The 22,669-nt window shown below is 34.8% G+C and overlaps 1 protein-coding gene and 1 long non-coding RNA gene across 4 annotated transcripts; one reads left to right on the top strand and one right to left on the bottom strand.

The window, feature by feature from the left end:
• Positions 1–7,254: 7,254 nt before the first annotated feature.
• On the top strand, positions 7,255–11,183 carry LOC105161020 (uncharacterized). Of its 2 annotated transcripts, none has more exons than XM_011078572.3 (4): positions 7,255–7,857; positions 8,722–8,877; positions 9,006–9,677; positions 9,940–11,183. In XM_011078572.3, the coding sequence occupies exons 1-4, from the start codon at positions 7,525–7,527 to the stop codon at positions 11,014–11,016; spliced, it is 2,238 nt and encodes a 745-aa protein (XP_011076874.1). In that variant the 5' UTR covers positions 7,255–7,524; the 3' UTR covers positions 11,017–11,183. The 2 variants fall into 2 exon arrangements, with proteins under 2 accessions (XP_011076874.1, XP_011076873.1); XM_011078571.3 differs by having other exon boundaries at positions 9,937–11,183.
• A 3,893-nt stretch (positions 11,184–15,076) lies between these two features.
• Positions 15,077–19,945, bottom strand: LOC105161019 (uncharacterized). 2 transcript variants are annotated; one of them, XR_002286909.2, is made up of 3 exons: positions 18,607–19,945; positions 18,113–18,525; positions 15,077–18,022 (listed from the first exon to the last, which is right to left on the bottom strand). It is a non-coding gene; the product is annotated as an uncharacterized LOC105161019 (long non-coding RNA). The 2 variants fall into 2 exon arrangements; XR_847733.3 differs by having other exon boundaries at positions 18,708–19,945.
• Positions 19,946–22,669: the final 2,724 nt, after the last annotated feature.

Raw genomic sequence — 22,669 nt, 5'->3', positions numbered from 1 at the left:
CAAATGAAATTTTCGTCAATTTAAATAATTTTTATTAACGAAACAACAAAAAATATCAAGAAAATAATAGTTTAAGGACTAAAATTACAATTTCAAAATATTTTAGAATCAAACCCGCATAAGTGGCTTTGTTTAAGGATTACAATCGCAATTATACCTTTTCTTTAAAAAAAAAAAAATCAAAACTATACTTACATTAATCTCAAATTAAAATTCTCCGTTTCTAATTATATTATTTTTTATAAAATTCAAATAAAAAATACTGACGTCAATAAAAAAAAACAAAAAATACCTAAACTTACAATCAATGTTTGACTTTATTTGGTTTATATGCGTCTCCATGATATGGTTGACTATACTATTTACAAAACAATTATTTTCCGGAAATATTAATATTTAATGCAAGAGTAATAATTAGTGGGTCCCATTAATAACATTCCCCACGTGTCAGATAATGCAGCTGGATTTAGGAATTTAATTTTATTTATATAGTGGGTTTATGCCAAATCAGTCATGTGATGTTAGAAAGATAAATTATTATTTAATTAAAAAATAAATTTAATTTATTATTTATTAAGTTAGTGGAGTATTACATCAAACACATATAAAGAGGCATTTTCAATATTTAACTCCGATTTGAAAGGCCTTGAAAATGATTTCTTGAGTGGGAATGGAATGAGTATTTTTAATTTAAAATTAATTATATTTAGATTCCTTTTATAAATATGAAATTATATTTTTTTTTTGTTTAAAAAGATTTTGAAATTATATTTACCTTCTTTATTAAAATTCTTGATTTACATTTGATTTTATTCGGTTAGGGTTGTGACGGAAAATATTGACGTAAGCATAAAAGATATATAAATTTTTAATTTTGTCCCTCATTTAGTATTTGGGTTAATTATATTTTGTCATCCAAATTATTAACGTTTTTACACTTTGGTATCTATTTTTTTTTTTTTTTGTGTGTGTGTCAATTTACCATGTGTGATGTTTTTCCGGCCAAAAAATCAACAAAAAAATGATTACATATGGCAAAGTGCAAATTTCGCAAAGTTGAGATGGTAAGTCGATATAAAAAAAAAAAAAAAAAGAAAGCTTCAATTGCAAAGTGTAAAAATGGGCATAGGTCGGATGACAACATGTAATCTACCTTAGTATTTTTATGTATATTTTTATATTTATAAAGAGATAAATGTTTATATATATATATATATATATATATATATGGAGTGAAATTAATATTATTTTGAATATGGATAAGAGTTCGAAAATCTGAATATATCTTTGACTGTGAAGATATGTCTAATATAAATATACCTAATAAGTTTTATAATATTTTATTTTATTATAGTAATATAGTAAAATTCAATAAGCAATTTTTAAAATATTATTATTATACAACTTAGTTTGACATATTCAATGAAATATAAGTAATTTTATGCTCCCATGTTCTAATTTTTTATTTTGTTGCATTTTATATTTTTTTAGAAAATAATAATGAAATATTCTGTTTATATGTATTCACGCGTAAGGGTGATTTTGGATTGGGTCAAATTGTAAGGGTTAAAGTTGTGAATTGAAGTTTAAATTTTTTTTATTCAATTTAGAAGTTTCACACACCTAAGAGTGTCAAAAGCGTCGAATTAAATTTATGAGTTTATCTATTTAAATTAGTGTCAAATTAAATATCACATTTAACATAAAAATATTATAATTGGTTAATTAAATTACTAGATTTACTGGATTTCGTCATCATTATAACTAATTTACTCAATTTCATTGGGCCTACTGACCAAATGCTTAATTATGCGTACTGGCGTTTAATTAAATTTTATAGCAGCAAGAAATTCACATAAAATTTATAGAAATATTCAGAAATTATATTTAAGAAGTATTAGAAAATATTATTTAGGAAATATATCGTATTCATTAAAAGAAAATATGAGATTGTCGTAATAATTTAATTTTTGGGATACTATATATTAAGAACGATAATTATAAAGATATAAGGGGTTTGATTAAATGAATTCTTATGACTTGGTTGATAAATTTAATTTTGTGATACTGTTAAGAACGATAATTATAAAGAACACGTTGCTGGCCCAACCGCATCAGAAATTATAAAATCAGCACTTCAGACATATTCTTATAAACTTTAACATCTTATTTAATTCAAACACCTCAATAATTTATTTATTTAGAATAAAATTGGACATCTTATAAATTGTAAAAATACTTATGAGATGTATTAAGTTGGAAGACTTTTTAAATAAGTCAAGCCAAACCTTATCTTAGTGAGATTAATTCTAATTTCATAAAATTGTGACTTTAATTATCATAAAAGACTATAAATTAAAAATGGAAAAAATGCAAGCACCCCCTTGTGATATCGCAAACGAGCAAATTACCCCCTTATAAAAAAATAAATTGCGATTTACCTCCCAATATTTTTTAAAATACAACAATTTACCCCTTGTGATTTTTAAAATGAAGCAATTTACTTCCCTATATAAGGAGGTAAATTGCTTCATTTTAAAAAGTACAAGGCGGTAAATTGCTATATTTTTTCTTATAGAGGGATAATGTGCTCATTTTCAATATCACATGGGGTAAATTGCTGATCACCCAATTAAAAATTGAAGCCATTCATTGTCTTAAAATATTTGAATTGAGCCATAATATATATTAATTGAAAATATTATAGAAAAATATTGAATATGATTCTCAATCAATTAGAGATGAATATTCTGGTCTGATCAATTGTCTTTTGATCCTCTAAGTATTATTAATTTAATTTTGGTATCCATTTTTTTGTTGGTATTAATATTGGCAGAAAAGGTTTCCTCTATTTTACATGTGATAGCTTCGAGTAATAAAGTAATGGTATAAAGATTAAATTTTTTATTATTTGATTCTAAATACTAATTTATGTTCATTAATTACATGAATTAATAAAGATCAATTTAAAATTTCTTAACAATATATCCATTTAAGTTCATTTCATTATTTTATAATTACCCATTTAAAGATTCCACTTAAAAATGATGAAATTTATAAATATGTCTTTATAAAATAATGAAATGAACTTAAATGGGTATTATTTAAATTTCTGTTACCATATTATTTTTTTTTATTCTTTAAGACCCACATAAAAATGATTAAATTTTAAAATAGGTTCTTTATAAAATAATGAAATGAACTTAAATGGGTATTATGTAAATTTCTGTTACCATATATTTTTTTAATTTCTTTTACTATTTTCTAAGACCCACATAAAAATGGTAAAATTTTTAATTAATAGGCCTTTGTAAAATAATGCAATGAACTTAAATGGGTATTATTTTAAATTTATGTTACCATATTAATCTTATCATTTTTTTTTATTATTTTTAAGATCCATTTAAAAATGGTTAAATTTTTAAATAGATCTTTACAATATAATGAAATGAACTTTAATGGGTATTATTAAATTTTTTGTTACCATATTATTCTTATAATTATTTTAAGACCCACTTAAAAATGATTAAATATTTAAATAGGTCTTCGTAAAATAATGTAATTAACTTAAATGAGTATTATTTAAATTTCAGTTACACTATTGTTCTTTTAATTATTTTTAAAATTTCTTAAGACCAACTTCAAAATAGTGAAATTTTAAATGGGTCTTCATATAATAATAAAATGAACTTAAATGGGTATTATTTAAATTTATGTTTCCATATTATTCTTATAATTTCTTTTATTATTTTTTAAGTCCCACTTAAAAATGGTAAACCTTTTAAATAGGTCTTTATAAAATAATGAAATGAACTTAAATGGGTATTATTAAAATTATTATTACCATATTACTCTTATAATTCTTCTATTTTGTGTAAGTCCCACTTTAAAATGGTAAAAGTTTTAAATAAGGTCTTTACAAAATAATGAAATGAACTTAAATGGGTTACTATTAAAATTTCTATTACCATATTATTCTTATAATTTCTTTTATTATTTTTGAATTCCCACTTTAAAATGGAGAAATTTTTAAATAGGTCTTTATAAAATTATGAAATGAACTTAAATGGGTATTATTGTTACCATATTATTCTTATTATTTTTTAAGACCCATTTAAAAATGATTAATTTTTTAAAATAGGTCTTTGTAAAATAATGAAATGAACTACTATTATTTAATTTCTGTTACCATATTATTCTTTTAATCTTTTTATTTTTTAAAATCCACTTAAAATGGTGAAATTTTTAAAATGTCCTTTACAAAATAATGAAATGAATTTAAACGTGTATAAATATTATTTAAAAAAAATCTTTGTATCACTATTGTACTGCGCAATCTTGTGCATCTTCTTCGGATGAAGAGTAAAGAATTAGGAAGAAATTGTAAGAAATTGCAGCCTATATTTTTATTGTAGGTATACGTCGAACTTTCACTAGAGAAATTCATAAGTTATCGTATTATGGTTAAGTTTTGACCTGGTGTTTCCTTCTGTTGTGCTCGTTCATCGTGTTTCAATTGAGCCAAACCACTGAAATTTGGATAAATCTCAGAAGGTTGTGTGATAGTGTTGGAAATTAGGGCTCAATTGGATGAAGTCGAGGGTTTGGAGCCTGTTGTCCGAAAACAAATTAGGGTTTGTAAGGAAAAAAAACGACAATTTTTTATTTTTGACTTTACATGAATGACCTATGAAAACCTGGTCCCCTCCTCCATGCAGATCTCAAGACCTTGCGGATGTGAATCCGCAAGTTCTGCAATCCGCCTGAAAAAGCGGACTAGGGTTTCATAAAACAACGTACTATAATACGACACGAAAGAAAAAGAAAATCAGTGTGTTACAGCCTTTTGACGAAAAGAACCAAAACCGATCAATTTTAAACACATTCGGCATCAAATTCGATACGATTAGAACATTGAGTATAGAAAATGAATTGATTCTAAAGGCGTATCATCTCAACTTTGGTTGATGTTGGCTATTTATTACAAAAATATTTATCATATATAATTATCTTTCAATGTAATTTTTCCAAAAAAGATATATAATTCATGTTGCCACTCCACCTAACAATCACATATTATTAGGAACTTACACATCCATCAAAGAAGCAATACAAGTTGAGGGTTGGAATGAAATTGCCAACATTAATTACTTGAACCATCCGTACGTTTTAGGTCTTATTTGAGTTCATTGTTCATCATTTAGGCATTACGTTCAAGATTCTTCTTTCTTCAAGAGTGTGAAACCTTTGGAAAATATGTCACTATCTTCTTGATTTCATATATCAACTACAATAATGATAATTTCCCTCTTTTGTTTATTTTATTTTCACAAGTCTTTTCCTTATCCAAATTTAATTTTAATAATGATAATAATTTTTTATTCATTCTCAAAATATTATTCAATGATAGTCTAAGATTAAATCAATTGTTAAAAAAAAAATTATGTGTCAAATATATGAGGAAAAATTATAATTTTATTCCTGTAACTTAGGATGGTGGCATTTTTAATTGCAATTTACTTGCATTTTTAGTCCTACAAATAAATTCATGCAGGATAAAAAATGCCAAAGCTCCCCTAAGTTACAGGATTAAAATGCCAACGATTCCTAAGTTACAGGACTAAAATTATAATTTAATTGTGTCGTGTGCAAATCACATGCAAATTTATGTCGAAATTGGCCGAAAATGATGAAGATTGACAAATTTTTAAAGTTACAAAACTAAAATGCTCAAACTAAAAATATCATGCTGCATTTTTAAAAAATTATTAAAAATATATATTAAGTAAAAATAATTTTAAATTTTTCTTAATAAAATTATTAATGATAAAATTATTTATAAATTTATCGTCACTATCGTATACATGTGTCACTATCTGTTTTTAATAACTCAAGCATATTTTTTTTTGTCATTAAATCTTACTATTAACATCTTCTAAAAAAAAATTGTCACTATTAAATTATGATATTGCGTGTCGCATATTGTAATAGTATATTAATTTTTTAAAGATATCAATATATTTAAATAAAGAAAATATAAAAAAAATTGATAATTGTAACAAAATAAAATTCTTGTCAATTAATACAAATAATAAGCTGACAATATTAAAATTATCACTCGGTATTTTATGGCTGGTCTATATATTTAAAGGAGAGGCTATGAATTAATTAAGCAAAGATATTTTAATAAATTTATTGTATTCTCAGGAGGACATTTGCCCAACAAAAGTTTAACACCTAAAGCTAGCCTGGCCGAGGTCACAATTTATTATTCATCTTCACTCAATCATAATTTCCAAATACATTAAATAATAATAATATCATATGAGATCCCAACTTTAATAAATCATTTCATACCAAATAAACCACAAGGAAATATAATTTTGTTAGAAAAAAAATATATATTTTTCGTCCTATAATTTTGGATTTGGCGCTTTTGGTCCATTCTGATTTTTTAGTGTTGCAATTGTGGATAATAATTTTAAAGAAGTAACTCTTTTTGTACAATTTCTGCTAGAAAATATCAATTTCACTAAAAAGAAAAAAAAGGGAGTTGTCACGTACTAAGCGAGTGTGTTTTTCTGGTGAAATTGGTATTTTTTAACATAAATTGATAAAATTGCAATTTTGGTCTCAAAGTATAGGGTGGTTTGCAATATCAGTCGCATATTTTCTTAAATAGTCAAAATTAGTCTCACTTTAGGAAAACGTTGCAAAGTTAATCCAACTGTAAAAAAATTACAATTTTTCTAACTAACTTTACAGTATTTTTCTAAAATATGGAACTAATTTTGTAATATTTTTCTAAAGTGTAGGACTAATATTACAATGGTGGGACTAAGTTCGTGATACTTTTTTAAAATGTGGGACTAATGTTGACTATTTTAAAAAATACAGAACTAATATTACAAACCACCTTGTATTTTGAGACTGAAATTGCAATTTTCTCACAAAAATTAGACCAAATATGTTACTTTCTTTTAAAAAATAAATTAATATAAAGTTATTTAAAAATATCAAAATGGATTAAATACCATAATTACAGGTAATAAAATGCATGTATTTATGATGGCAAAATTGCAGGTATTTTTGGCCTAAATTTCGCCTAAGTTTTTAAATGTTTATCGCCACTAATAAATTAGAAGGCACTAATGAGCGTTGAGGGAATCAAAAATAAATTACAAACTCGTCAAGAAAAAATGGAAAAGGAAATTACAAATATTTCCTGGTTGGAATTGCGTTGGTTCTTATGTGTTACTTTCACTACTTGCCGGCCCCCTCTCTCTCTCTCTCTGTCTCTCATAGTGGTTGTGCAGAGCACATACGAGTTTCCATCCTCTCTCTCTCTCTCTCTCTCCCGTAATTGTAAACTAACATTCAAGTACTGTTTTCCAATAAAGACCCTTTTGCTAAAATCTTTCCTTTCGCCTTAGATAAGCTCTATATAAACACAGATATACACTCTCTCAAGACTTGAGGTATCAGTTGATCAAAAGTCCAAGAAAATCTTTATCGACAGAGAAGATGGTGGTGAAGATGATGAAGTGGAGGCCTTGGCCGCCACTGTCATCCAAAAAATTTGAGGCCAAGATCACCGTTCATCACCTCGGAGGTCTCTTTCCATCACCCCAACTCCAAGATTCTTCAAGATTTTCAGTTGAGATCAAGTGGAAGGGCTCAAAGGGAATTGGGTTGGGTTCTTTGAGGAGGAGTGTTAGGAGGAATTTCACAAAGGAAGAGTTGTTGGGGGAAGATGGGGTTGTGCACTGGGGTGAGGAGTTTCGCTGTATTTGCAGTTTCTCAACTTACAAGGAGGGTTCTTTTCATCCTTGGAAGGTTTCATTTGCAGTTTTTAATGTGAGTTCTCAACTGGGATTGTGTGTTTCTTTGGTGCTGTTTTCTGTTTTTCCCCTAAATATATGTTTTGTTAATTTGTATGGTTCTTGTTTGGCTTCTTTCTTTATCGTATCAAGGTTTGGTTGATGAGACTTGATGACTAATTCTTGATCACATGGGACAGCATAGAAAGTATAGAATTGGTTCAATTCTTGTATGTTAAAATTAAGGTGAATTATTTTCTGTTCTTTTCTTTTTCTTTCTTTCTTTTTTTTTGTTTTTATGTTCATGTATCTTGAGAAGTTTACACCTTTTGAAAGGACAAGATGATTAATCTTTTTCCTATATTTCAGGCCCACAGATGTTTTTGGTGGATTTTTAAAATTTAAAAAGTGATTTTTGGGGAAAATTTTGATGTTGGTCAATTACTTTGGATCATTTGATGATCCTTCAGTTGCAATCTCAGGCTCCTTAGGCTGTAATTTTTGAAGTCTTGCCTCAAGGTTTCATTTATATCTAATTTTTACATAAGAAACATACAAGAGTTTTGGATGTTAGCTCTTCATCATATACACACTCTGATTCTCATGAAAATGGTTCTTGATCACTTTTTTGGACAAATTTATGCTTGTCCAATCAGTATGATGGTTTTCTGAGTAAGAATTGACTGCAGAACTTATGTGGTTCCATTTTGCGTTGGTTTTTGTTTTTTGTTGCAAATTTGTGTTGTTTGAGAAATTACATGAGATGTGTATTTACGTGGCATATAATAGTCCATGCTTCTTGTCTGATTGTATCCTGGGAAAAGATGTTAATGTTGGGAAAGAGGTCTTTCCTTCTACTCCATTGTTACATTTTGAACACTAACACATCATGCCATTACAGGGTTTGAAGCAAGGGACAAATAACAATGTCCCTGTCGTTGCCACTGCATCCTTGAACCTTTCAGATTTTGCTTCTGCAGCTGAAAAACAAGACGGAGAAGTTGATGTTCCTCTGACAATACCCTGCGCCCATGGTGACGGATGTATTTCCCTTTATGTAAGCAGACGTTGCTGTTGTTCTTTTCAGTAATGCATCTCATTTTGTCTCAATTTTGGGCACACGGCCCTCTTTCTCAGTTCCATGAGTGGTTTGTTAAGAGTGAGTTCATTTCATTTTGCACGCAGCTTTCAATTAGTCTTCTAGAACTAAGAAATGCTGAGGACCCTCCTGAATCGACGATACCAAGACCCGTTATATATTTTCCACGGTCTCCTTGTTATGGAGAAATGTTTTCATTGGAGAAGGAGGATATATCAACTCGTAAGGCGAGCCCAATAAGAGTCAATATCTTCAAGGGGTTATCTGCCCTAAGAAGTAAAAAGGAGGAAGGCAGTGATGGAAGGAGCTCAGATAGAAGCGAGGATGTCGAGTTTAATTATGCACTTGACACGGATTCACTGGACGACTCGGATGAAGGAGAGTCGGATGAAGTAAAGCAGGATTCTCGTGTTAGGAAGTCATTCAGTTACGGGACATTGGCTTATGCAAACCATGCTGGAGGTTCAATTTACTCAAATACAAGCAGCAGCGAGGATGAAGACTGGATATATTACAGCCATGGTAAATCAGATGGAGCACATATATATCCCGGGGATAAGAGGATACCAGTTGCTGAACATTCAACACAGCAGAATTTAAAACGTAGACTTCTTCCGTGGAGAAAAAGGAAATTAAGCTTCAGATCACCTAAAGTCAAAGGAGAGCCATTATTGAAAAAATATTATGGAGAGGAAGGTGGAGATGATATTGATTTTGATCGCCGTCAGCTTAGCTCCTCAGATGAATCTGCTATAAGAGTATGGTTTTTATTTAAGTTTTTTCCTTCTAATCTATTCCTGCGTTCCAATTATCGTATTGGGTTTGAATATGTTGACTTTATCTACTGCAAATCCAACTTAAAGAAGTGTTGCTGAGTTTGTCTTTAGACTTGATTAATTTTTCGAGTAATACAAATTAAAAGTTTTGCCACTACTCCATAATCCATATGTAATCATCCTTACACTTTCTTGGGAGTTTTTTTTTTTTTTTTGACAATGTCTTTTAATATGGATGCAGCAGAAAACTGGGGACAATTCAGCTGCAAACCAACAATATGCCTCTGAATTTGGAGATGATGATTTTGCCATTGGGATCTGGGAGCTGAAGGAGATAATAAGCCGTGATGGACACATGAAATTGAAAACACAAGTTTTCTTTGCCTCGATCGACCAAAGGAGTGAACGTGCAGCTGGTGAAAGTGCTTGTACAGCTTTGGTAGCTGTGATTGCTGATTGGTTACAGTCGAACCAAGATGAGATGCCGATCAAGTCCCAACTCGACAGCCTAATTCGTGAAGGTTCACTTGAGTGGAGAAATCTCTGTGAGAATGAGACATATGGGGAAAGATTCGCAGACAAGCATTTTGACCTTGAGACGGTACTCGAGGCTAAAGTTCGTCCACTTTCCGTTGTCCCAGAGAAATCTTTCATAGGGTTCTTCCACCCAGAAGGACTAGACGACAAAGGGTTTGATTTCCTCCAAGGTGCCATGTCATTTGACAACATTTGGGAAGAAATCTGTAGATGTGCCTCTGAGATGCAGCCTTGCAGTGACCCTTTGGTCTATATCATCAGCTGGAACGATCACTTTTTCGTCCTAAAGGTTGAACATGATGCATACTACATCATCGACACTCTGGGCGAGAGACTCTATGAGGGCTGCAACCAAGCCTTTATCTTGAAATTTGACAGGGATACAATGATTCATCAGGTTGCTAGTGAGACTCAAAATTCGGATGATAAACCAGCCAATGATAAGCCGGAGAAAAATAGGAAAATTGAGGTCTCTACTGGGAAAGAAGTGGTTGCCGTTAATGATTCTCCAGGAAAGAACGAAGAGGATTCAATGATAGTCTGCACGGGCAAAGAGTCATGCAAAGAGTACATCAAGAGCTTTTTGGCTGCAATTCCCATTAGGGAATTGCAGGTTGATCTGAAGAAGGGGTTAATGGCATCTACGCCTCTTCATCACCGGCTACAAATTGAATTCCATTACACCCAGCGTCTGAATCCGGTTGGGCAGCATCCTATAGCAGAAGCAGTAGATGATACACAGGCAACTTTGGCACTAACACAACTAGAACCTGATGAATTATAGAGATGTTCTTTTCTGTTTTGTTGTTTATACATGAAAGGGTAAGGAACGGGACTTGTGAGTTCTGTCAACTATGCTTAGCCATAGGCCTTTCTTCCCTTTTACCTTAACATTAATAACCAATTTTCTTAGAAATGTGAATTAAGTTAAATGCATAGTATCCTTCTTTATGTTTTGGCGTGAAATTCAGCTTAGTTTATATGAATTTGGGATGCCTATCCATTGACCGTAAATTGGTACTGAAAAGCAATGGATGAGGCTAAAATTCCCTGGCTGCTTGAAACTTAAGAATTTACCTTCTTTTGTAGAAGCTTTGCGGTAATGCCAAAATAAATAAATGGTATGGAAGCATTAACGCATCAAATATTCTCTATAATAATACATACTTTTGAAACAATCGGCTCGTGCAGTATTAGACACATATCAAATGCGGGTTACAATGTTAAGATGCCTCCAACACGTGTTGAATATGTCATTTGCGTGTCCCATAAAGAAAAGGAATAGGAGACGATGTGCTAAATGGCGTTGTTAAACATGTATAAATACATTGGTCGAGGGACTTTTGCAAAAGTCCTAAAATTTATGGGGAACGAACTTGCAAGATAACGGTTAACACACTAATGTTTAAGTTAGTAATTGAATTAAGAAAATTAAGATAGAAAAAACTTGAATAAATGCGAGATAATGCCGAAATAATTGATGTGGAGTGCTTAGAGGTGGAAAAGGAGCTAAAATGCAAGTGTAGAGTGTAGAAAAATAGTAGGGAGCACATAGCCTTGCTATTTGAAAGAGAAAGTGCGCTGAATGTGAAGTCACTTACGTGTTGTCTAACCTTGGACCTCTATTTATAAATCAATTTGAATGGGATCCATGGGTTGGTTAGTTCTAAGTTGGATATCATCATAATCCTCGTGAATTTAGCTTTTAAACAATAGTATCTATACATGATTTCGAGTTATCTCCTAAGAGATATGCTGGTATGAAAAGCTTTTGCCTAGTCAACTACGGATGTAGGGAAGTTTATTAGTTGCTGCTTTGTCCAACCAGTTTTAGCTGGATATGGGGTCCTAGCTGGCGATCTTTTAGGGTGATGTGTCCTTTAATGTGTAAAATTCAATTGGCGTGGTGGCCTTGCTGTTTGGTGCTTGGACTTGCTGATTCGGCCTTATGTGAAAGCCTTAGTTTGCCAATTTGGGCGGCAGGAAGGGACTACTTATTACCATGCTCTTTATTTCTTATTATTATTTTCTATCACTATTAATTGACTTCAGTCTCGGAGTGCTTATATATTTTTTGCAGGTCTCTGTTCCAAAACTTATGAAAATCTAAGCCCAAAGATCTCAAATTGGGCTTACCCAAATGAGCAATTTTCTGCTTGCATTAAGTGGCGTTGTCTATAGAAACAAAGTTAAGACATGAGGAATATGACTGGCAAATAGTGGGATGGAGAAGCAAAAAGCTGTCAACTCTCAAACTGGAGACACATAGGCTCTACAAATGGTTCCACATGCACCTTTGGCCTCCAAGGTTATGGAGGCCAAGGCACATCTGATCCTGTGGAGCACGTGGACTCAACTTGCAAAAGTATTTCACCAGACACTTCCTCGAAGAAAATGTTAGCTGTCCCGCTGGACACACTATAACAAATGATTGCAGCAGTAGCTACGTTGAGAATAGCAGTTGTCCGTTAGGTGTCTCTAGCAACTCCTCTAGCTATGGTAGCCTCTACTCCAACTACGAGAGTGTGAACCCACCTCGAGATCCCCCAACTAAGGATGAAAGGCTCATCCTACAACCATAAGAGGATGTTCTCAATGTGTGGAAAGCCCATTCGGAGCATCTCCGTGAGGGCTTTGGGACATGCAACACCTGGCCCTTGGAGTCTCGCCGGAAAAACATGAAGGTATCCCTTTCGTGAAGAAGTCATAAGAAAACGTGCTCCGCTAATTCTCGGACCCCAATCATGGTGAAGTATGATGGGTCTACGGAACCCCAGGAGCATTTGTCTGGGTTCGAGAATGCAACTCTCCTTTATCACTACATGGATAAAGTCAAATGTCAAGTGTTCATCACTATGTGCACCTAAGCAACTCAACAATGATTCAACAAATTATCTGTTGGTTCTATCCAGGTTTTCTAAGAGTTCCATTCCCTTTTCCTTCATCTATTCGTCAGCAACAAACGACACCATAAGATGTTTATGAGCCGCTTCTCAAAAGGAGTCAAAATCTCTAATGGACTACCTCCAATGCTTCAATGCTGCTACCCTGGAGGTCCCTTCAGCTATCCCCGAGGTGTGGGCCAGCGCTTACTCGTAGGGACCAAAGGATGTAGAATTCTTTAAATCTTTAGCGAAAAAACTGGCACTAAGCTTTGACAGTTTTTGAGTGAAGGTGGAAAGATACTTTAAGATGAAAAAAGCTAAAGCCTTTAAGAAGGAAGGTCAGGGAGAAAAAAGAAAGAATCATAAAGAGGAATGTTAAGGACCAGACTTGGGCATGTGAAGAGATAATCATATCATGTGGTCGTTATAAGTCTTATCCAGTGAATCAGAATATGTAGTAAAGACAATGGATTCCAAGAGATGATCCATCACCTGTCAGTATATGACGGATGAATCTCCTATGTATTCTGAAATGGTTTAAAATCTTTAAGTTTGTGGCAACAGTGCTTGGTCGAATAAGGAATATTTTCTATATTGATCAATGGAGTAAATACATCACGAGTATTAAACATACTTATCTAGTTCCGGATGTGAACCACCGTTCAATTCCATTTTCTAGATTTAGATTCAGAGATGGTTGATGAAAGAATCATATCTATATGAAACTCGAGAGCCTAAATATTCACTAGCATATTCTCCTAGTTTCTATTGCCAATAGGCCGCTGTTAAATGGCCACACATGGTAACGAGCATTTATGATTAATGGTTAATGAGAAATAATCAATTTAATTTAATTTAATTAATTAATTGTGTTGTAAACAAACCCTAGTTTAACTGAGGTGAACCTAAAGAGTTAAACACAAATCACTATATAGAAGTGGTTGAATTTTTAGAAAAAATAAATTAATTTAATTGAATTAAATTATTCATGAAGAATATAAATAATTGGATCATTTATTGGGATAGTCCATTTGATGGATGACCCAAGATTTGAATTAATTAGGTTTGGGCATAGCCTTTAAATTAATTAGATTAATTTAAATAGGATTTGGACTAAGTAATTTGTAGGACTAATTAATTAGAAAGTGGGATTGTTTAATTAATAAATTGAATTTATGAATTAGAGTGATAGGACTCAAGTCTTTTAATGAGATTAAATAGACATCTGGACTTCCATTGAATGGGTATAAAAATTAATTAGGTTAATTAAATACCCGATGGATTGTGGTTGGGCTTAATTTAATTTAATGGATTAAACAAGCCCGGTCCACTTATTTTTTCGGAGCCCTAGTCATCCACCTTGGAGTCAAAGTCAAGGAAGAGTTAGACTCTTCCTTGAGGGGGATTAAGGGGAAGAGTACCACGCGGCCACTTAATAAGCACACACTAGGAATGTATATTTGTGTGTGTATTAGATATTATCTTGGAGATATTACATATACATAATATAGAAATTTAGAACTTCAACACACTCTCTTCTCTCTCCTCTCTTCACCTTTTATCCCAAGAGAAATTTTGAAAATTTTCTCTCTTATTATCCTTACATCTTATGTTCTTAAACTAGGTTCAGGTTATAAACAAACAAATTCGGATACACTAATTGATAGTATTGATTCAGTTTATGTTTTCTTCTATGATCTAGTTTCTACCTAGTAGTAGATCTAGGTTCTTCTTCACGTTGTGCTGTGGATGAATTAGAGGTATCCTGTGTTGGATACTTACGTGGGCTAATTCCGATGGAGTAAGGAATCAATCCTTGTAGCGGTACAATGCATGAATCAAAAAAGTATAATTCGTAGTTCAATTTTATGCACCCTTTTTGTTTGTTTCCATTAGCCACTTTGTGAACGCATGTTGCTTTTATTTATTTTTGCGTATAAACACCAAACACCATAAACGTACACCCATTTGAAAGGGTTTAAGTGGTTTAAATTGCTTTTGTTTTTATACTTTCATTGTGTTCCCGCGCTATGCTCAATTCTTTCAGATACCCTATACAAAAAAGCATTCACTCATCCCCTACTAAGGTGCCTAATCTCAAAAGACGAATAGTATGTCTTTTTAAGGAAATACACAGTGGGTGTCACGAGAGTAATGCAAGACTTATGATGTTGATCGGAGAGGCTCTACGAGCGGGATACTTTTGGCATACTATGAAACATGAGACGCATCAATTAGTCCGCAGTTGTGATAAATGTTAACAACATTGAACTCTTATTAACCATCCAGCAGAACCCCTAACTACCTTATAGGCCCTCTCTCTCTTCTCCCAATGGGATGTAGACATGGTTGGACCCTTTTCCTTGGGCCCCCACTAGAGGAAATTCCTCTTAGTACATTGACTACTTCACCAAATGGGTGGAAGTGAACCCCTCTCCCACATCACTAAGGGGGAAGTCAAGAAATTCATATGGCAAACCGTAATTTGTTAGTTCGGTCTTCCTCGAGAGCTTATCTCGGACAATGGTTCACAATTTCAAGGTCACACATTTTCAAGATTAGTGTAAAGGGCTTTGAATTATGAAAAGGTTTACTACGATAACTCATCCTCAAGATAATGGACAAGTACAAGTCCCCAACTGAGTACTAGCGCGAGGGATTAAAAGAAGACTAGACCAAGCGGGGGGAAATTGGGATGAGGAATTCCCAATTTCTTATGAGCTTATAGTATGACCCCCTAGAACATCTACTGGAGGATGTCTCTTCACCTTAGTATATGAAACCGACAGTGTCATCCCTGCCAAAGTAGGGATGCCCTCCCATTGAATATAACACTACTTAGAGGAAGAGAACACCCATCTCCAGAGGAAAAACCTGGACTCATCAAAGAGTCCTACAGAAGGCTTTCCTCTGTATGCAGTATTACAAAAATGTGATTATCTATGCCCATAATAGATTAATAAAGCCTTAAGACTTCTAAAAGGGAGACTTAGTCTTTTGGGTCGAGACACTAAAATTAGTAGGCAAATTAGACCCTAATTGGGAAGGGTCGTATATGATAATGAGGAGCCTAGGGCATAGAGCTTATGAGTTAGAAGACCAAGAAGGGGGACCTCTATCACGACCATGGTATGTCCATAACTTTAAATAGTCTATGCTTAAGCCAAGCCTTGTTCCTAGACAAGCACATTTTCATAAATAACCTTTCCCTCAAGCAGACGCCTTGCTCCTGGCAGGCGCCTTCTAAAAAATAAGCCTTACCTCTATGCAGACACCCCCTTCAGAAATAAACCTTGCCCTTAGGCAAGCTGTCTCAAAGAAAATCCCTATCGTCCTCTAAGAACTAAGCAATGCCTCTAGGTAGGCACCCCTTGAAAAATAAGCTCTTTCCTAGGCAGGAATATTTCAAAGACAAGCCTTGTGTTTAGCAAGCTTCCTCTAAACTATAAGCCTTGCCCCTAGGTAGGCATCTCTCAAAGAAAGCCCTACCTTTGAAAGCGTCCTCTCAAGAATAAGTCTTGTCTCTAAAAAGAACTCCCTTAGCAATAACCCTTGCCTTTGAGCAAGTACCCCTTCAGGATAAACCTTATCCCTAGACAAGTACCCTCTTATAAATAAGCCATGTTCTTGGATAGACATCTTCCCCTAAATAAACCCTGCTTCTTTTGCAGGTGTCCTTTAGAAAATAACAACAAATTCAGCACTTAGTAGAAGCAAGCACTATTTGGAGCACACATACTATGTCATGTAAGCTTTACTTTACACAGGCTTCATTCTGAAACTAAGGAACTCTTCAGTTCGCAAGGGATTAAAGCATTGAATAAAGGGACGTTACAACAATGACAAGGATGACAAACCCTTAAATTCAACTGATGAACCGATAACTAAAGCAAGTAGACAAATGATGAATGGAAGAACGGGCAGTAAACCCCAACAAGATGAGTTGAGAAAAGCAATACCATTCATCAAAGGTCCCAACTAAACCAGTTAGGGAAGCAAGAAAAAAAAAAAACATACACCAACAAGTGAAAATAACCAAAATTGTTCAAAAGACCACATGCAACCAACATTCATCCCCAATGCAAGAACCACAAACAGGAATTATTTTTTCTATAAAAACCTCTTTCTCAGAATTGGGAGGGGGGTTTGGTTTTTGTTTTAACTCTCTCCCACAATGGAGGTTACCTCTTGCTCGATGTGAATGGTGAGTAGATATTCTTTCAAGGATCTTCTTGGCTAAGGGAGGATAACAAGCTCTTAGGTAGGCTCTTCGGAGGTTCTGGGAGAAGTCAATCTCCATGGTGGCTAGTGTATCGATAGCAGGTGGGGTTGTACTTCTTATATTATCGTCCCTAGGATGGTATCTAGATCTTCATCTGCAAGAGCCCTTTATGGGAGAAACAACCACCTAAATCCATAAAGGGCTCTTCCTGGCCTGCATGGGGAATGATCCTTTCATCTGGCTCAAGGGCATCCTCGAGACCTGCATCCATGTCTAGGAAGGTATTGAAGCCATCAACGTAGTAGGGCCCAACCTTATTAGCCAGATCAAAATTGAAATCTTCTGACTTTCAGAAGTTGACCAAATGACTCTCCTAGAAGGACTCGAAATAGGCCTATCTATCCTCGTGTCAAGGAATCCCAAGTGAGCATCATTTGCCGCTTTATAGGTAGCTTCCTTCTGAACTTTGGTGGAAGTCGTTAGTTGATTGTTTGGACTTTAGAGCTTTTTCTCCAACCATTTGTGCTTAGCCACAGTCTCCTCCTTAATCCCCATCTCCTTAGCAAGCTCATCTCATAGACGAGCAACTCACTCCTTCAAACGCTTCATGGTGCCTTCAGGAAGAAGGGGAAGAGGAGAAAGAGCTTAGAGGCCAATTATCGCCTCCCTGTAGATAGTGATTGCTTGAGAATGAAACCAAGGAAGAGGATGATCAGAAAGGAAAACCAAGATGAAATGAAAATAATCAAGAAAAGACAGAGGAGAAAACTTACCCATGCGAGGTGGCTAGCTAGACGACCTCAAAGCTCCACTCTATAGGAGCCAGACATGTGTCGCCTGTCCACTGGCAACACAACCCCCTAATAGAAGTCTCCAAGCAACAAAGTCTCCCCCTCCCATTCCCTTAAAAAAGGGTTGGCATTATAAATGCTCCACTTGGCATTATAAATGCTCCACTCTCGATGGTGGAGCAGTCGGTAGGGGTAGAAATCCCCTGGCTCCGGGGAAGAAGGAGAACAAAAGTAGACCTAGTGACCACTTTGAGGCCCTTTAGGAGGTTGCGCCCGAGCGTTTCCCCTCAAAACTCACTGGAGGCAGGAGTTCCCATAGAGTCTCGAGCTGTGGAGGTAGGAGTTGAGGACTTCCCTCATGCTCTCCCCCAAGAGGTTCTTGAACATCATGGATTCTGTATGATGACACATCGAAATACCAATTAGAAACAAGATAAAGTATCAAGTCATAAAATGAATAAAAACATAAGAAATACCCAAAGGCCTCTCCAGAGGAATCTCTTGAGGGCTTAAACGAAAATGAGAAAGGAGTCTCTTATCCACCAACACCATACAATCATAGGGCTCAAGATTCAACCTCTTTGGTAAGCCGTCAACTAAGCACTCCATCTACGAATGGAGAAACTCCTGGCCAGAGGGAGATCCACCAACACTCATGAGAAAAATCCCATTACTAAGTGGCACCACAAAGAAATAGCTCCCCTTCCAATTCTTGAGACATTACAAATAGGTATGAAGTGTACTCCATGGCAAGGGGAAAAATGAAAAAGGCCCGACTTTGATTTTCTTAGTTGAAAGCAGGAAAAAAGATTTTCACTTGAGGGCTTGGCTCCATTATAACTTACAACGACGGAAAAGCCGACCATCAAGTGAAAGGATTTAAGCGCGAGTTAGTTCAAGGGGACCCAAAAAATACAGGCCACCTTGCAATAAAAGGAAAGAACGGGAAAACGAAGGTCTCCACGCACCTAGGCTGTGAAGAAGTACAGGTTGTTAAGAGGGGAAAAGTAAGGTATAGACTTGGGAATTCTATAGTCCTCCCTCAACCATTGGGCATAAGCCTCCCGAAATACCAAGGGTACCCAGTCCACAAAACTAGGCTAGTGGCTCTCATCCATCCACTCACCCCAACCAAGGGGACCTCCCCCTCTTCCTCAAGATCTCCCTCTCTATCTTCCTCCTCTTTCAAAGAGACCTCACCCCTTCTCTCTTCCTCCTCCCTCTCTATCTCCTTTCCCTCGAAGGACTCGTCTATAAGGCAGCATCGCCTCTCCACAGTACAAAAGCTCTACTCTCTGGGCCAAATGGGCGGAGGATGAGCCACTGCCTGCTCGCCGCAAAGTCGCCTCGGTGGGATCATCACTACCGGAAGCTTGAATCCTCCCATGCAACGAGACCATTTTTTTAAGAACCCAAAAAATGTAGAAAAAGGATAAGAGCTTGAAAATACAGATGCTCCAACAAACAAGATCATAACAGAGAGGAGGAAGAAGGAATAAAAAATCAAGAACATTTACGAGGATAAAAATAAAGAAGATAGGTGAGGATGTAAACGGTCGATGGTCACCCAGAAAATGCCAGAGGTTGGGCAGAAGGAGAGTAGGAAAGAAAGAAGCACTAAATGAGAATGAGATAGGGCACTAAAGTTCCTTTATTCCCTTGTTGGATGAGCTAACCGCTAACAATACAACTTGCAGTTCTTGCACACACGCCATCATGGTGTCGCAGGCAATAATTAAAATGGTTGCTAAATCATTCAAAAGTCGCATCAATTCCGAGAATGATGTTTCGTTCGACTACAAGGATGCGACTACAGTATACCTTTCCGCTGATAGGGGACCTCTCTCTGGATCTGGATGAAGGGCAAGTTGCCCTGTTGGGATCGCAAGCTTAGAATTCCCCTCTCATAGAAGCTCTCTACTCTATTGGAGTGATGATAGGCCTCAACCCATTAGAGTGGGGCGGACTAAAGCTAAGGAGGAAGACCTTTCCCGTGACCGAAGTCCATCCGCGCAACTACCTTCTCGAGTCCTAAGGGGATTGGGCTCATCCAAAAATATTATTACTGTGCTGGACTCCAATCCAATCCCCTTAGGACTACCTTCTGTGACCGAAGTCATGTGCTGGATCTCCGCGCAACTACCTTCTGGAGTTAAAAATGGCTCTTTTCCCTTTAGTAGAGGGTAACGTTCTTTTTAACTCCAGCACATCCAAAAATATTATTACTTAAAACACTCTGGTTGTTTACTAATATGGATCTCAGAATGCTAACATGTTTTTACAGGTCCGTACTACAAGACTTATGAAAACTTAAACACAAAGATCCCAAGTTGGCCTTACCCAGACAAGCAACATCCGCTTGCATCAACTATAATTCGAGAACAATATTTGTTACAATTATAATCTTTGACTTTATTATATTATATTTATCCCCTTAGAAGTGTAAAAATATTATTTGGAGAACATTGAATGAGAAGAAAAATTAAAAAATTATGTAAAATTTTTTGTTGATATCAATATTTTTCGTCCGAATTCTAACAGTTAGCTGTAAACAAAATATTAATGGAGGGAGTGGGAGTGTAAAATTGATACTTTTAGTAGGAACATATAATTTCACGTTTTTAGATAGAGTCTAAATGAATTCTCTATAAAACAATAAACATATATTATAATCATATCGGTGCCTCATTGTATCGCAATTTGTTTTAAATTTTCCATATCGTCCATACTCCACCGTAGTATACAAGCAATTGAAATATACTCGATATGTGTTTATCTATTTTAATTTTTATTATATTTATTAATGAATTGAAAGGAAAAATAAAACAAATAACTTGTCAAAACAAATATAATTAGTTACCTTTAAATGTGTGCGAATAAAGTTATTAATAAAACTAATATATCGAGAAAGATGATTATTAGTAGAATAAATAAGTATAATAAAGGGACATAAAGGTATAGTGGTCATTTTTTAAAAAATCAACACCGTTATTTGGATTTAACGGAGAGGGGACGATTGAGCTGAGTTTTACAAAACACATGGGAGCATTTAGCCTATTTTGAAAATAGGGGTTTTTTTTTTTTTTGTAGACTTTTTAAAACAAGTGGGGTTTTATGATTTTGTCCTTCAATATATCTCGTTAGCAAGAGTGGTCTTGGATTGATTTACTTTACTAGAGGGGATATAGTGAGAGAAAATGAGTGAAAGATTGATAAAATCTGATAAATGATTTGGGTGGTTATGATTTGCTAACCAATTCTTGAGAAGTCTTGCTGACTGATGCCCCCTTCTTGTTCTGGCTTTTCAATTTCCTTGTCTGTGCGTCTTTTTTTGTGTGTGTGTGTGGTGTGTGTGTGTGTCTGTGTGCGGTGTGTGTGTGGGGGTGTATGTTTGTGTGTGTGTGTGTGCGGTGTGTGAGTGTGTGTGTGTGTGCGTGTGTCACGGTAGAACATGCTTTACATTAATTTTGAACATAGAAGAAGTAAGGTGTTGCTTTTATCGTCTGCGCCAACGAATGCCATCTGCATCTTCTTACATTTGCCATTCTGCTTCAATTTCTATTTCTGTCTAAACAATCATTTTTCTCGTGCAGAGTTTTTTAAAACACAGTGGGTTTTTATGCATTTTGACCTTTAATATATCTCGTTAGCAAGAGTGGTCTTGGATTGATTAACTTTACTAGAGGGGATATAATGAGAGAAAATGAATGGAGGATTCATGAAATCTGATAAATGGCTTAGGTGGTTATGATCTGCTAACCAATTCTTGAAATGTTTTGCTAAATGATGCGCCCTTCTTGTTCCGGCTTTTCAATTTCCTTGTCTGTGCGTCATTTTTCTTTTTGTGTGTGTGTGTGTGTGTGTGAGTGTGTGTCTGGTGTGTGGGTATGTGTGTGTGTGTGTGAGTGTGTGTGTGGTGTGTGGGTGTGTGCGTGTGCGGAGTGTGTGTGTGTGTGTGTGCGTCCGCGGGGTGTGTGTGTGTGTGTCCGGTGTGTGTGTGTGTGGTGTGTGGGTGTGTGTGTGTGTACGTGTGCGGGGTGTGTGTGTGTGTGTGTGCGTGTGTCACGGTAAAATATGTTTTACTTTCATTTTAAACATAGAAGAACTGAGGTGTTGCCTTTATTTTCTGCGCCAACGAATGCCATATACGTATTGTTACATTTGTTATTCTGCTTCAGTTTCTAAGTCTTCATTTGTATCTACACAACCTTTTTCTCGTGCAGGATGTTACCATTGTTTCGCAACATTTTATGCTCATTACGGGTATTGTGTATCTTTGTGGTTTATTTATGTCATTTATAATATTTTTGTGTGCTTGCGTAGATGTGTATTCTTATTTTTATATACCTGATATGAAAGAGTATTTATTGAAATGAAGAGCAATAACAGGACATGGGAGAGTTCATTGTTTCTCTTATTTGAATTTAACGGAGAGGGGGCGATTGAGCTCAGTTTTACAAAATACATGGTAGCTTTTAGCTTATTTTGAAAATAGGGGGGTTTTTTATGTAGAGTTTTTAAAATACATTGGGGTTTTAT

Source organism: Sesamum indicum, linkage group LG4, assembly GCF_026168435.1.
Source record: "Sesamum indicum cultivar Baizhima isolate 11 linkage group LG4, ASM2616843v1, whole genome shotgun sequence".
In the NCBI taxonomy this organism is placed as follows: domain Eukaryota; kingdom Viridiplantae; phylum Streptophyta; class Magnoliopsida; order Lamiales; family Pedaliaceae; genus Sesamum; species Sesamum indicum.
Note: the sequence above shows the minus strand (reverse complement) of the source record. Positions and strands in the feature narration are given on the sequence as shown.

Bases quoted from the DNA above. Each gene is read 5' to 3' on its own strand.
- LOC105161020 (XM_011078571.3), top strand. From the start codon at position 7,525: ATGGTGGTGAAGATGATGAAGTGGAGGCCTTGGCCGCCACTGTCATCC. The intron at 7,858-8,721 runs GTGAGTTCTCAA...ATGCCATTACAG, and splicing joins TTTCATTTGCAGTTTTTAAT to GGTTTGAAGCAAGGGACAAA. The intron at 8,878-9,005 runs GTAAGCAGACGT...TTTTGCACGCAG, and splicing joins ACGGATGTATTTCCCTTTAT to CTTTCAATTAGTCTTCTAGA.